Genomic DNA, 15485 nt, shown 5'->3' with positions numbered 1-15485 from the left:
GCCTCTCTCGTCCCTTTACTTTTCCTAAAGCCAAACTGATCGTCACCTAGCGCATTCTCAATTTTCTTTTCCATTCTTCTGTATATTATTCTTGTAAGCAACTTGGATCCATGAGCTGTTAAGCTGATTGGGCGATAATTCTCGCACTTGTCAGCTCCTGCCGTCTTCGGAATTTTGTGGATAATGCTTTTCTGATAGTCAGATGGTATGTCGCCAGACTCATACATTCTACACACCAACGTGAATAGTCGTTTTGTTGCCACTTCCCCCGATGATTAATTTTAGAAATTCTGATGGAATGTTGTCTATCTCTTCTGTCTTATTTGTCCTTACGTCTTCCAAACCTCTTTTAAATTCTGATTATAATACTGGATCCCGTATCTCTTCTAAATCGACTCATGTTTCTTCTTCTATCACATCAGACAATTCTTCCTCCTCATAGAGGTTTTCAATGTACTCTCAACACCTATTCGCTCTCTCCTCTGCATTTAACAGTGTAATTCCCGTTGCACTGTTAATGTTACCACCCTTGCCTCTAATGTCACCGAAGGCTGTTTTGACTTTCCTGTATACTGAGTCAGTTCTAAGGACAATCATTTCTTTCTCGATGTCTTCATATTTTTCCTGCAGCTATTTCGTCTTAGCTTCCCTGAACTTTCTATTTATTTCATTCTTCAGCGACTTGTATTTCTGTTACTTCCACCTTTCATCAATCAAGTGAAGTATTTCTTATGTTACTCATGGTTTCTTTGCAGTTATCTTCTTTGTACCTATGCTTTCCTTCCCAACTTCAGTGATGGCCCCTTTTAGATTGTTCATTCCTCTTCAACCGTACTGCCTATTGAGATATTCCTTATTGCTGTATCAATAGCCTTAGAGAGCTTCATGCGTATCTCGTCAGTCCTTAGTACTTCCGTATCACCGTTTTTTGCGTACTGATTCTTCCTTCAGCCTACTCTTCATCACTACTATATTGTACTCGAGTCTATATCTGCTCCTGGGTACACCTTACAATCCACTACCTGATTTCGGAATCTCTGACTATAATGCAATCTGAAATCTTCCCGTATCACCCGGCCTTTTCCAAGTATACTTCCTCCTCTTGTGATTATTGAACAAGATATTCACTATTACTAACTAAAACTTGTTACAGAACTCAATTAGTCTCTCCTCTCTCATTCCTTGTCCCAAGCCCATATTCTCCTATAACCTTTTCTTCTACTCCTTCTCCAACAACTGCATTCAAGTTCCCCATGACTATTACATTTTCATCCCCCTTTACATATTGTATTACTCTTTTAGTATCCTCATACACTTGCTCTATCTCTTCATCTTCAGCTTGCAACGTCGGCATGTATACCTGAACTATCAACCTGAAGCGGGTCTAAAAATTTGATATGAAACGTATGTGATGTAGAATCGAAGTAAGCCGTATGAACCTATTCCAAAATTACACTGAAGCGCCAAAGAAACAAGTATAAGCATGCGTATTCAAACATAGAAATACGTAAATAGGCAGAACACGGAGCTGCAGTAGGCAATGTCTGTATAAGACAACAAGCTTCTGGCACAGTTGTTAGATGTGTTACTGCTACTACAATGGCAGGTTATGAAGATGTAAGTGAGTTTGAACGTGCTGTTATAGTCGACGCACGAGCGATGGGACACAGCATCTCCGAGGTAGCGATGAGATAGGAATTTTCCCTTAAGACCATTTCACGACTGTACCATGAACATCAGGAATCCGGTAAAACATCAAATCTCGCACATCGCTGCGCTCGGAGAAATATACTGCAAGAACGGTACCAATGACAACTGAAGAGAATCGTTCAACGTGACAGAAGTGCAGATGTTCGGCAAATTGCTGCCGATTTCAGTGCTGGGGCATCAACGAATGTTAGCGTGGGAACCATTCAACGAAACATAATCGATGTGGGCTAACGGAACCAAACGCCCTCTCGTGTACCCTTGATGACTGCACGACACAAAGCTTTAAGCCTCGTCTGGGCCTGTCAACACCGAAACTGGAGTGTTGATGACTGGAAACATCTTGCCTAGTCGGACGAGCCTCGTTTCAAATTGTATCTAGCGGATGGATGTCTAGGAGTATGGAGAGCAGGGGACTGTTCAAGCTGGTGCAGGGTCCGTAATGGTGTAGTGCGTGTGCAGTTGGAGTGATATGGGACTCCTGCTTCCATTCATGTCCACTGTGCATCCTGACGGACTTGGGCACTTTCAGCAGGACTTTACGATACCCCAGACGTTCAGAATTGCTAGAGTGTCTCCAGGGACACTCTTCTGAGTTTAAACACTTCCGATGGCCACCAGACACCCCGGACATGAACATTATGGAGCTTATCTGGGATGGCATGCAACGTGCTGTTCAGAAAAAAATCTCCCGCATGTACTCTTACGGATTTATAATCGGCCCTGCGGGATTCATGTTGTCAGTTCCCTCCAACACTACTTCAGACATTAGTCGAGTCCATGCCACGTCGTATTTTGGCACTTGTGCGTTCTCGTGGGGTCCCTACACGAAATTAGGCAAGTGTACTAGTTTCTTTGGTTCTTCAGTGTGTCTTGATCATTTTGACAAGCCAATCATCAATTTCTAACAAACCTGGCTGCACATGATGTGGGGACTTGTCAAAACTAAAACTGACTGTACCCGTACATGGAACTTCAAAACTGATTCACAAACATGAAACTCTGAAAGACAACTTTGCGGCGCGCACAAGATCTAACATGACACTGTAAGGGAAAAAACAAGGAAGCTCTCGCGGGGCTGCGATTGAGGCGGAACGGGTCCGAACCAACTCGCCCTAAGCGCAAAACGAGAGTATACTACGGTACACAACTACTATGAGCAGTACTCTTGTTCTTAAGGCACTAGGGTGTTTTGTCGATCAATAGCAAACGAGTTCCAACCAGCATGAATGGCAGCAGGTTCGAGGTTCGATCCTCTCTGCCCTTTTTTTTTTTTTTTTGAAGAAACCGTCTGTGGCAGGCTGAATTTTCGCGCGTGAAAACCCAATAGGCTAATTTAAATTCTGAATAGCCGGTGCAACTTACAGAATTTTTTTCTTAAGAATTATTTCTCAGCAGAACGTACCCCGCAAAAATCTTACAAGCTTTTCAGACAGTTCATGAAATTATTAATTATTATTAAAATTATGTTACAAAGTTGGCTAGAGGCGACAGTCTAAAGAGGTCCCAAGGCGGAACACACTGCCGTGACTAAAATAAGCTCACCAGAGAAAATATTATTCAACCCCTGAAAAGACCACATTGGACGCTATAGAGAGCGCTGTAGACGGGATAGTAGAGGTACCAGGTGGCCATGTGGCCCTACAGTACTGACGGAAGTCGGTTATATGGAATGTGAAGTATTTTGGGTCAACGCGGAGACAGGACAGAGTGGCAGAAACGAGCACATCGTGTTTGTGCTTGCCAATGACCATAGTGTGTCGCGATTCTCCCTCTTTTCTAAATGATCCAAGGCGTCGAGTGAACTGACCACTCAACGTCTGGAGGAGCTATGTTCAAACTGGAGGTAGTTTTGTGATGTTGTAAATAGGCAGTCTTCCATAATGACGGTCTTTAACGAAGCTTTTAAATTAGTGACCATTTGGTGGCATTTTTCTATGACCAGTCCCACAAACAACAGTATTCTCTACATTTTTCAGATGTACATTCTTCAATCATAAATTCTCCTAGTGAATCAAGCAACGAACACGACTGATTTCATTGGGTATTGCAAAATTTTTGTTATTTTCTCATCAATTTGCCCCATAGATCTTGATTTAATTACGACCGTGACTGGCACTCAGTCTGTAGACGCAGAAAAAATAAATTTCACTATAAAAGTGTATTTTCTACGCTTCTTTAACGCTGCCAATATTGTCACATTCAGCAGCGGTATTCTTCACTGTTTCTAAGTCTAGGAGACTGAAGTTCACTGTTTAGGCCTCTGGTAAAAGTGACCGTGACATCCACACTCCCATCTGGCGCTGAATATAATGCAGCGAAGTCATTACAGAGGTTCGCAAGCTAATCGTGAACCTCTTCAGCTGTATCTTGCTGACGACGTATGTTTGCCATTTATGATGACGGAATCGTACGTCAAAATGTCACAAGGACCTCACTAAAATAACTGCAGTTTTGTAACCAGATATACTCGATTTTTCGTCTTGTTGCCCTGTTCTGAGAGCTTTCAAATTGTTCAAATGGCTCTGAGCACTATGGGACTTAACTTCGGAGGTCATCAGTCCCCTAGAACTTAGAACTACTTAAACCTAACTAACCTAAGGACATCACACACATCCATGCCCGAGGCAGGACTCGAACCTGGGACCGTAGCGGTCGCGCGGCTCCATAGTGTAGCGCCTAGAACCACTCGGCTACTCCGGCCGGCTCTAAGAGCTTTCTTTTATCATTAAAACCAGTTGACACGCTCAGAACGTCGACATTTTACGTTTACGAATTCTTTGACTTTCGCATTACGAAATGTATTTACGTTTCGGGAATATGCAATCTCGTCAGCCGTATGCAACACAAGAAAATTTGTTCCAGACTGAGATTCGAACTGGTTTCCTACTTATCGTGAGCGTTCGCCTTAACCACTTCAGTTATTAGTGTACGCCTCCAGGACCTATCCAACCTACCGTGTGTTTACAATCATTACGCTTGCGAATTTACTGATTCCTGCGCAAGGTGAGACAAATATTTTATCTCGTTTTAATCGGTCGAGTAGTCTATGCATCATGGATGGTTGCAATCCTTGTGTTTATACAGTATTACATTACGTTGTACATTGTAACTTGAAGATACAGGCACTGTACGGACACAGACATTGTAACCATTCATAATGCATTCTCTAGAGCAGGCGCAAGTGCTCCCGCACAAAAACAAGCTGTTGGTAAGCCCTTCTCCACGTAATTAATCATTATGAGTGGTTTCAGCCGCACATAGCATTTTTTTTTTTTTTTTTTTTTTGTCATCAGTCTACTGACTGGTTTGGTGCGGCCCGCCACGAATTCCTTTCCTGTGCTAACCTCTTCATCTCAGAGTAGCACTTGCAACCTACGTCCTCAATTATTTGCTTGACGTATTCCAATGTCTTCCTCTACAGTTTTTGCCCTCTACAGCTCCCTCTAGTACCATGGAAGTCATTCCCTCATGTCTTAGCAGATGTCCTATCATCCTGTCCCTTCACCTTATCAGTGTTTTCCACATATTCCCTTCCTCTCCGATTCTGCATAGAACCTCCTCATTCCTTACCTTATCAGTCCACCTGATTTTCAACATTCGTCTGTAGCACCACTTCTCAAATGCTTCGATTCTCTTCTGTTCCGGTTTTCCCACAGTCCATGTTTCACTACCATTCAATGCTGTACTCCAGACGTACATCCTCAGAAATTTCTTCCTCAAATTAAGGCCGGTATTTGATATTAGTAGACTTCTCGTGGCCAGAAATGCCTTTTTTGCCATAGCGAGTCTGCTTTAAATGTCCTCCTTGATCCGTCCGTCATTGGTTATTTTACTGCCTAGGTAGCGGAATTCCTTAACTTCATTGACTACGTGACCATCAATCCTGATGTTAAATTTCTCGCTGTTCTCATTTCTACTACTTCTCATTACCTTCGTCTTTCTCCGATTTACTCTCAAACCATACTGTGTACTCATTAGACTGTTCATTCCGTTCAGCAGATCATTTAATTCTTCTTCACTTTCACTCAGGATAGCAATGTCATCAGCGAATCGTATCATTGATATCCTTTCACCTTGTATTTTAATTCCACTCCTGAACCTTTCTTTTATTTCCATCATTGCTTCCTCGACGTACAGATTGAAGAGTAGGGGCGAAAGGCTACAGCCTTGTCTTACACCCTTCTTAATACGAGCACTTTGTTCCTGATCGTCCACTCTTATTATTCCCTCTTGGTTGTTGTACATATTGTATATGACCCGTCTCTCCCTATAGCTTACCCCTACTTTTTTCAGAATCTAGAACAGCTTGCACCATTTTATATTGTTGAACGCTTTTTCCAGGTCGACAAATCCTATGAAAGAGTCTTGATTTTTCTTTAGCCTTGCTTCCATTATTAGCCGTAACGTCAGAATTGCCTCTCTCGTCCCTTTACTTTTCCTAAAGCCAAACTGATCGTCACCTAGTGCATTCTCAATTTACTTTTCCATTCTTCTGTACATTATTCTTGTAAGCAGCTTCGATGCATGAGTTGTTAAGATGATTGTGCGATAATTCTCATACTTGTCAGCTCTTGCCGTCTTCGGAATTGTGTGGATGATGCTTTTCCGAAAGTCAGATGGTACATCGCCAAACACATATATTCTACACACCAACGTGAATAGTCGTTTTGTTGCCACTTCCCCCAATGATTTTAGAAATTCTGATGGAATGTTATCTATCCCTTCTGCCTTATTTGCCCGTAAGTCCTCCAAAGCTCTTTTAAATTCCGATTCTAATACTGGGTCCCCTATCTCTTCTAAATTGACTCCTGTTTCCTCTTCTATCACATCAGACAAATCTTCACCCTCATAGAGATTTTCATTGTATTCTTTCCACCTATCTGCTCTCTCCTCTGCATTTAACAGTGGAATCCCCGTTGCATTCTTAATGTTACCACCGTTGCTTTTAATGTCACCAAAGGTTGTTTTGACTTTCCTGTATGCTTAGTCTGTCCTTCCGACAGTCAAATCTTTTTCTATGTCTTCATATTTTTCCTGCAGCCATTTCGTCTTAGCTTCCCTGCACTTCCTATTTATTTCATTCCTCAGCGACTTGTACTTCTGTATTCCTGATTTTCCCGGAACATGTTTGTACTTCCTCCTTTCATCAATCAACTGAAGTATTTCTTCTGTTACCCATGGTTTCTTCGCAGCTACCTTCTTTGCACCTATGTTTTCCTTCCCAACTTCTGTGATGGCCCTTTTTACAGATGTCCATTCCTCTTCAACTGTACGCCCTACTGCGCTATTCCTTACTGCTGTATCTATAGCGTTAGAGAACTTGAAACGTATCTCGTCATTCCTTAGTACTTCCGTATCCCACTTCTTTGCGTATTGATTCTTCCTGACTAATGTCTTGAACTTCAGTCTACTCTTCATCACTACTATATTGTGATCTGAGTCTATATCTGCTCCTGGGTACGCCTTACAGTCCAGTATCTGATTTCGGAATCTCTGTCTGACCATGATGTAATCTAATTGAAATCTTCCCGTATCTCCCGGCCTTTTCCAAGTATACCTCCTTTTGTGATTCTTGGACAGGGTATTCGCTATTACTAGCTGAAACTTGTTACAGAACTCAATTAGTCTTTCTCCTCTTTCATTCCTTGTCCCAAGCCCATATTCTCCTGTAACCTTTTCTTCTGCTCCTTCCCCTACAACTTCATTCCAGTCGCCCATGACTATTAGATTTTCGTCCCCCTTTACATACTGCATTACCCTTTCAATATCCTCATACACTTTCTCTATCTGTTCATCTTCAGCTTGCGACGTCGGCATGTATACCTGAACTATCGTTGTCGGTGTTGGTCTGCCGTCGATTCTGATTAGAACAACCCGGTCACTGAACTGTTCACAGTAACACACCCTCTGCCCTAACTTCCTATTCATAAAGAATCCTACACCTGTCATACCATTTTCTGCTGCTGTTGATATTACCTGATACTCATCTGACCAGAAATCCTTGTCTTCCTTCCACTTCAATTCACTGACCCCTACTATATCTAGACTGAGCCTTTGCATTTCCCTTCTCAGATTTTCTAGTTTCCCTACCACGTTCAAGCTTCTGACATTCCACGCCCTGACTCGTAGAACGTTATCCTTTCGTTGATTATTCAATCTTTTTCTCATGGTAACCTCCCCCTTGGCAGTCCCCTCCCGGACATCCGAATGGTGGACTATTCCGGAATCTTTCGCCAGTGGAGAGATCATCATGTCACTTCTTCAATTTCAGGCCACATGTCCTGTGGATACACGTTACGTGTCTTTAATGCAGTGGTTGCCTTCTGCATCCTCATGTCGTTGATCATTGCTGATTCTTCCGCCTTTAGGGGCAATTTCCCACTCCTAGGACAAGAGAGTGCCCTGAACCTCTATCCGCTCCTCCGCCCTCTTTGACAAGGCCGTTGGCAGAATGACGCTGACTTCTTATGCCGGAAGTCTTCGGCCGCCAATGCTGATTATCAAAATTTAGGCAGTGGCGGAGATCGAACCCGGGGCCGAAGACGTTTTGATCATGAATCAAAGACGCTACCCCTAGACCACGGGTACATAGCATATCAGAAGAAATTCGCAGAGTCTCTTCCTTGCTGAATCCAGGTAATTAACAAGGTTAAAAGCGGTAATATCACTTGAAGGTGACTGTTTTTTGTCTGTCTCTTTGCAGGCGGGTCAGTACGTCACAGTGGAGACCAACGAAGGCACCCTGCGGGGAGTGGCCACCACTACAGTGAACGGCACAGCTTACTACCGCTTCTCGGGCGTTCCTTTCGCAGCGCCTCCGCTCGGTGAGCTGCGCTTCAAGGTAAGAAAGCTTCCAACACACAGTGTACTGCTGCGTATATGTATGCTTCAAGCTGATGAACAGGAAAATAAAGTATATTTCAGTTTCTTTATGTTTTTATACCGCTTGTATCATAATTATACGCTCCAGCCAGTGTCAAAAGCCCCAATAACCACCCGTTAGAGCGCGAGCTGCGCAGGAAGAAGTTCAGTGTGGTTCTCGAAGGTGCCGACAGGGATAGAGCCATCCCCACTCCACCATCATGGACAGCTACCGCAGGTTTCAGGGTTGAGGATCCAAACTGCAAACAGACCGATAGAGATGGTCCCACAGATTCTCAGTTGGATTAAAATCCTGGGGGGGGTGTTGGAAATTTGTGGTAAAGTGTTATGGGACCAAACTGTTCAGTTCATCGGTCCCTAGGCTTACAAACTGCTTAATCTAACTTAAACCAAGTTACGCTAACGACAACACACACACCCATGCCCGAGGAAGGACTCGGTTGGTAGCTAGGGGAGTCTTCTTCTTCTTCTTCTTCTTCTTCTTCTTCTTCTTCTTCTTCTTCTTCTTCTTCTTCTTCTTCTTCTTCTTCTTTATCGCCGCCTTGTCCACGTCACGTAGGGTCGGCGTTGCTCTTCTGGATCCTTCTCCCCCATAGTACTCTATGCCTTGCCTCTTCCTTTTTCCATCCTTTCCCCCTTAGGTCCCCGGATATCTTATCCTTCCATCTCATCTTCGGTCTTCCTCTCCTTCTCGCTCCTTCAATCTTTTTATCTTCAACTCTGTTTCCGATATACTCTCCCCCTTTTCTCTGTAAGTGTCCGTACCACCTTAGTCTGCTCTCTTGTATCTTCTTCTCCATGGGTCTCACCTTCACAGCTCCTCTAACAAATTCATTTCTAATCCTGTCCTTCCTTGTTACCCCGCACATCCACCCCAGCATTCTCATTTCCGCCACTTCCATCTTCCTTTCCTGGGCTACTGTGATTGGCCATGTCTCTGCCCCGTATACCATAGCAGGCTTTACCACCGACTGGTACACTTTCCCTTTCAACCCAGTGCTCACCTTCTTCTCATACAACACTTCACTCATTTTCCTCCAGTTGTTCCAACCGCAATTTATTCTCTGTTGTATCTCGCTTTCCAGTCCTTCATCCCTCTGTATGTACGAAGCAGCCAGGTATTTAAATTTGCAGACCGATTTCAGCTCATCATCCTGGGTCTTGCAAGACCTCATCTCCACATCCTTCAGTGCTAAATATTCTGACTTTGTTGGTAGCTAGGGGAGTACGGTAAACTAATTCTGAAGCTCTTAGAACCGACCACGTACATTGAAAAGTTGCGTGGCACGTTGCACTATACTGCTGATAGGTTCCATTGTGCCACTGAAAAACAAACTGCATGTAGGGTTGAACATGGTCAGCAAGGATAGATGCACACTTGTGTTTATCCATTGGGCCTTCTATAATGACGAGATTACAAGGAAATTCTACGGGTACGTTCGCCAAACCACTATGCTCCCTCGTCCGGCCTGGACCCTTTTGTTTTCATACGTTTCACGCCATACACACCAAGTAGCCGTTTGTCTTATGCAGCATGAAACGTGTCCCACCTGAAAAGGCCACCAGTCGCCACGCATTGGAATGTTTAGTCGCGGAATTGGTGTGCAAATTCCAACCTTCCTCTCCGATGACTAGCAGTCACTATGGGTGCACGAGAGAGGCCCACACGCAGCAACGTTCGCTGAACCATCATTGAGGAGACACTGTTGGTAGATCCTTGATCCACCTGGTCGGTCAGTTGCTCAACAGTAGCACGTCTATTCACCAGTATATATCTCTGCAGTCATCGTTCGTCCCTGTCATCTACGGCCCACAGTGCACCACATTTGCCTCGGCGCTGATTTTGAATAGCGCCATATTTCCATGCACGGTATACATTAACCACAATTTACGTACATAGTCGTTTCGGAAACGCTTCTACCCTTGGCCCGAAAGCCAATATTCATGTCTTGTTGCATGTCAGATTAATCGCTCCATTTCTGCATTACGAAAGCGACTGCACTGTTCTCCGCGTCCCCCCGGACTTGCTTTATGTATCCTTCTCCGATAGTGATGCCGCATTTCGTTTGTGAGCGGTTATTGCTTGTTAACGACGAGTAGATGAGATGGTCAGTTTAATGTTACTGGACCATGTAGTAGCGAAAACTGGATGTACACAACAATAAAAATGGTTCAAATGGCTCTGAGCGCTATGAGACTTAACTTCTGAGGTCATCAGTGCCCTAGATCTTAGAACTAATAAAACCTAACTAACCTAAGGACATCACACACAGCCATGCCCGAGGCAGGATTCGAACCTGCGACCGTAGCGGTCCCGCGGTTCCAGACTGTAGCGCCTAGAACCGCTCGGCCATTCCGGCCGGCACACAGTAATAGAACCAAAACGTTTCATTCTCCACTGGTCCGCATACGAGCCATTTACGGGCTGATAATCAGTATTTGGTTACGAGTCTGTACTGACTTCATCGTGAAATATCATCCCTGGTAGTGTGAATGCATTTTAAATGAAAACTTTTCAATAAGTCTACAGCTAACAAATTAGGCTCAGATTTCGTCCATGGCTTACCTAAACAAGACGTACGGAACTACTCAAGCACGCCACATGTTTCAATTTTACTGTACGTTCACACGTGTAAAAGGAGGTGTTTCACTTGTCATAATCGCATTTAGCTGCAGTACCGCGCTCGTCCCTGTAGTGAGTTCAAAAGACTGTACAGTTCGATGCTCCAGAGTTTCAGTCGTAACAATGGGAATGCTGCACTCTTCCCTTTTGAGATGACCTAACACAGAAGAATGCGGAGGACTGAGATAAGATCATTTTGGAGACCAAAGTACAGGCTCAGTTCGGTCCATATTGGACTGCCTTGGCCCTTTAGATGAGATGCATCAGCAGAAAAATACGGCCGTGCCCTGTTATGCTTCTATCACGTTCCTCAGGCTGCGTGCGAATATGCAATGCATAATTACGTTGTCATACAGCTTTTTAGGTAAGAGCCAAATAGGTTGCTTTGACAAAGTAACTTCTCATTCTCTGCATTTCTGTTAAAGGGGGAGGGAGGTTGATATGGATTTTTGGGGGGGGGGGGGGGGGGGAAGGGGGGGAACAAGATTATCGGGAATCAAAAAAATGGTTAAACTCAACATTCTTTCAGTCAGCATGAGCTGGTTTAATTGCTCACAATAATCTTGGATGCATATTCTGATTTAATATTCCCTTGATGTTGAAAACTCTGTTGTTGATCTAGGTTTACCGTCAGATATCTGCCAACATCTTTTTTGTAATAAACTTTTTATTTGTCGCAAGATATATTCATCTAGACTAAATCTCCTTTCACAGACGGTATGTGGTCTTATTCGGAGTTACTTGTTAATCGATTTATTTACTTGATATTGGAGCCAGGCATTTTTCTTCAAGTTTGAGAGTGCAAAAAATTGATATCAGCAGCGTCACACAGGTTGTATAGGCCCACATCTCAACACAACTTCTCTTCCAGTACAGCTTTAAGGGATTCTTTTGAAAGCAGACACTGATAGTACTCTATCTTTTCCAAAAAAATTGAGAGTGTCGTAGAGGTATTCACAGTTCACTGAGCCGAGTAGCCGTTATTGGCTCTGAGCACTATGGGACTTAACATCTGAGGTCATCAGTCCCCTAGAACTTAGAACTACTTAAACCTAACTAACCTAAGGACATCACACACATCCATGCCCGAGGCAGGATTCGAACCTGTGACCGTAGCGGTCGCGTGGTTCCAGACTGAAGCGCCTAGAACCGCTCGGCCACATCGGCCGGCAGTAGCCGTTATTGCCCATCAAAAATGCGTCTCTTAACAAAGTATTACTTTCTTGGCATACCTGCTGTACACTTCGTCATTTACGCTGATATAAAGTCCTTTAGCGGATGAACGTAGTGGCTAAGATAGAGGGAGCTGCAGTGTCGCCTTATGCAAAGGGCCTATTGAAGGTGGTTTGACGTTGCCTTCCTCCGATCTGTTACGTAATGTCGAGTATACACATTTGTCTGGTCGATGACTGTTGTGAGTGCTTGTACAGTGGTAGTGTTCGGTTGTTCTGGTGAAGAAGTCGGGGAGGGGGGGGGGGGGGGAAAGTGGTAGAAGATGAAACCTGGTGCTGGCACATAGCCCGCTCCTCTCGAGTATCTGCAAGGGGGCCGACGAGTTTGGCACCCCCAACAGACGAACGGATCACTATCGACAGTCTCACATGCCCTCATTACATGAGACATTTTAGAGACCTTCGGAATTTGATCCATGGCATTGGCGAATTGACTGGCAGTCAGGAACTTTACGCTACCACTGTTCCACTGGAACATAACATAAGTAAAAGGTATGAAAGAGGCCCACTAGGAAACTGTTGTGGACCTCTTTCATATCAATCCCGCGTCCGGCCATCCTGACTTACGTTTTCCGTGATTTCCGTAAATAGCTCCAGGCAAATGCCGGGATGTTTCCTTTCAAAGGGTACGGCCGACTTCCTTCCTCCATCCGTCCCTAATCCGATGAGACCAATGACCTCGCTGTCTGGTCTCCTCCGCCAAAACAGCCAAACCCAACCTCTTTCATATGTTCCACGTATGTTATGATCTGAGGTGGGTCTTACATTTGGCTTTATAACACGTCTTGGACATTCATTTTATGGATATGACATAGCGTACGCCCCTCATCTGTGTACAACTAAGCATTTTATAGAACGAGATTTTCACTCTGCAGCACAGTGTGCGCTGATATGAAGCTTCCTGGCAGATTAAAACTGTGTGCCGGACCGAGACTCGAACTCGTGACCTTTTCCTTTCGCGGGCAAGTGCTCTACCAACTGAGCTACCCAAGCACGACTCACGCCCCGTCCTGCAGAGTGAAAATCTCATTCTGGAAACATCCCCTAGGCTTTAGCTAAGCCATGTCTCCGCAATATCATTTCTTTCAGGAGTGCTAGTTCTGTAAGTTTCGCGGGAGAGCTTCTGTAAAGTTTGGAAGGTAGGAGACGAGGTACTGGCAGAAGTAATGGTGTGAGGACGGGGCGTGAGTCGTGCTTGGGTAGCTCAGTTGTAGAGCACTTGCCCGCGAAAGGCAAAGGTCCCGAGTTCGAGTCTCGGCCCGGCAAGCAGTTTTAATCTGCCAGGAAGTTTCATAAGCATTTTATACTCTGACACGACGCACAAAAAAAAAATGGTTCAAATGGCTCTGAGCACTATGGGACTTAAAACAATGGTTCTAATGGCTCTGAGCACTATGGGACTTAACATCTGTGGTTATCAGTCCCCTAGAACTTAGAACTAATTAAACCTAACTAACCTAAGGACGCCACACACATCCATGCCCGAGGCAGGATTCGAACCTGCGACCGTAGCGGTCGCGCGGTTCCAGACTGAAGCGCCTAGAACCGCTCGGCCACTCCGGCCCGCCACGACACATAGGTCAAGTTCCTTCTCTCTACTTTTTTTCAAGGTATTATTTCCTTCCATTTATCAGCTTATACAGTTATTTTGTCTTACAGAAGGTTATTTCAGGCTTGTGCAGATAATGTATATACGACTGGCCAATGAAAATCATGAACAGATTTTTAAAGAAGTCTTTAATAGATAGTATAATTGTACAATATATTGAGTGGAAATTCGTTATGGTATATTTTTGATATGTGGCAATGGATGTATCTGTTCGTTCTATCAAACGTTCGGTGTAAATTGCTCCAATAATAATTCTTAGAATAATAATGGTTCCAATAAATGTTCTCAGTTGAATGTAATAGTGTCTTGCATTGTTTCTCATTCTGTGTGTAATCAGTTTCTATGTAACTCGATTGATAAGTTGATAATGCTATCGTTACTGTAACTCTTCAAGCTTTCCCGGCGAGATCTTGACATGTGGAATAATCGGGTCTACTGCCGGATGTTTGTGTCGCTCTGGCACAATATTTCGGCGAAGTAACTCGTTGCCTTCTTCAGGTGCTACCTGAGACTGCCGTGTTGAAGGATCTTCTCTAGTATTTATGCCCAGAGGGCGCTGGGTGCTCTCTTTGCCGTCCGCGCCCGCGTGGCGCTACTAGTAATGTGTTGTCTCTTCCCCGGTGTTCCCTCGGACATCCGCGCCCGACTTGGGCAAATATTGTGCCAGAGCGACACAAACATCCGGCAGTAGACCCGATTATTCCACATGTCGCTATCGTTACTGTTTTATGCATACAGGCCTGAAGATGGCGCACTGAAGCGTTGAAACTGGTTGCAACAAAATAAGATAAAATCGTAAGGACGGCTGTAAGTGTTTTATTTTGTCACAATAGTAAACGGCCGTCGTCCCAAAGACCTCCTGCCGAATGAAAGGATATACAGTAACTATGTTGTGTTTGCTTGCAGCCGCCGCAACCGCACCCCGGCTGGGAGGGAGTGAGGGATGCCCTGGAGGAAGGCAGCGACTGCCTGCAGGTGATGCCGGGGGGCGCATCGGGTGCCGAGGACTGCCTGTATCTCAACGTGTACACGACCTCGGTAAGGCAGTAGCTATTCGCCACCAAATGAGACCTAACAACTCCTTCCAGATATACAATGTAAAGCTTAGAACACCTTCAGAAGTCTGTATTTTGAATGTAACGCACTTAAACCGCGTGAGTCTGAGGGACACACCTACATGCACATGCGCGGAGGAAGGTTCCCCAGAACAGACTGTCTTTTTCTGCGGGCAATACGCGAACAATAGACATATACTACACAGAAACAGACATAGATATATACACAGCAATAAGAGACGAAGAACAATGGGCACTATTAAACGTACTGACAAACAGTATTTCAAAAACAACACATGAAGAGTACATGCGGACACGACATAACAGACATGCCTATGTGCAAAGTAACAACAATCTCCAGAGGGTGGACAGCA

The 15485-nt window shown here is 44.4% G+C and overlaps 1 protein-coding gene across 1 annotated transcript in view; it reads left to right on the top strand.

Annotated features, from left to right (window-relative positions):
• Positions 1 to 15106, top strand: part of LOC126463092 (esterase E4-like) — a 36346-nt gene extending 21240 nt beyond the window's left edge. The window contains exons 2-3 of the mRNA XM_050096129.1: positions 8414 to 8551; positions 14963 to 15106. Of these exons, the coding sequence (XP_049952086.1) occupies positions 8414 to 8551; positions 14963 to 15106 (282 nt within the window). The remainder of the gene's footprint in view (positions 1 to 8413; positions 8552 to 14962) is intronic.
• Positions 15107 to 15485: the final 379 nt, after the last annotated feature.

This window comes from Schistocerca serialis, chromosome 1 (genome assembly GCF_023864345.2).
Source record: "Schistocerca serialis cubense isolate TAMUIC-IGC-003099 chromosome 1, iqSchSeri2.2, whole genome shotgun sequence".
NCBI classification, from domain to species: Eukaryota; Metazoa; Arthropoda; class Insecta; order Orthoptera; family Acrididae; genus Schistocerca; species Schistocerca serialis.
Note: the sequence above shows the minus strand (reverse complement) of the source record. Positions and strands in the feature narration are given on the sequence as shown.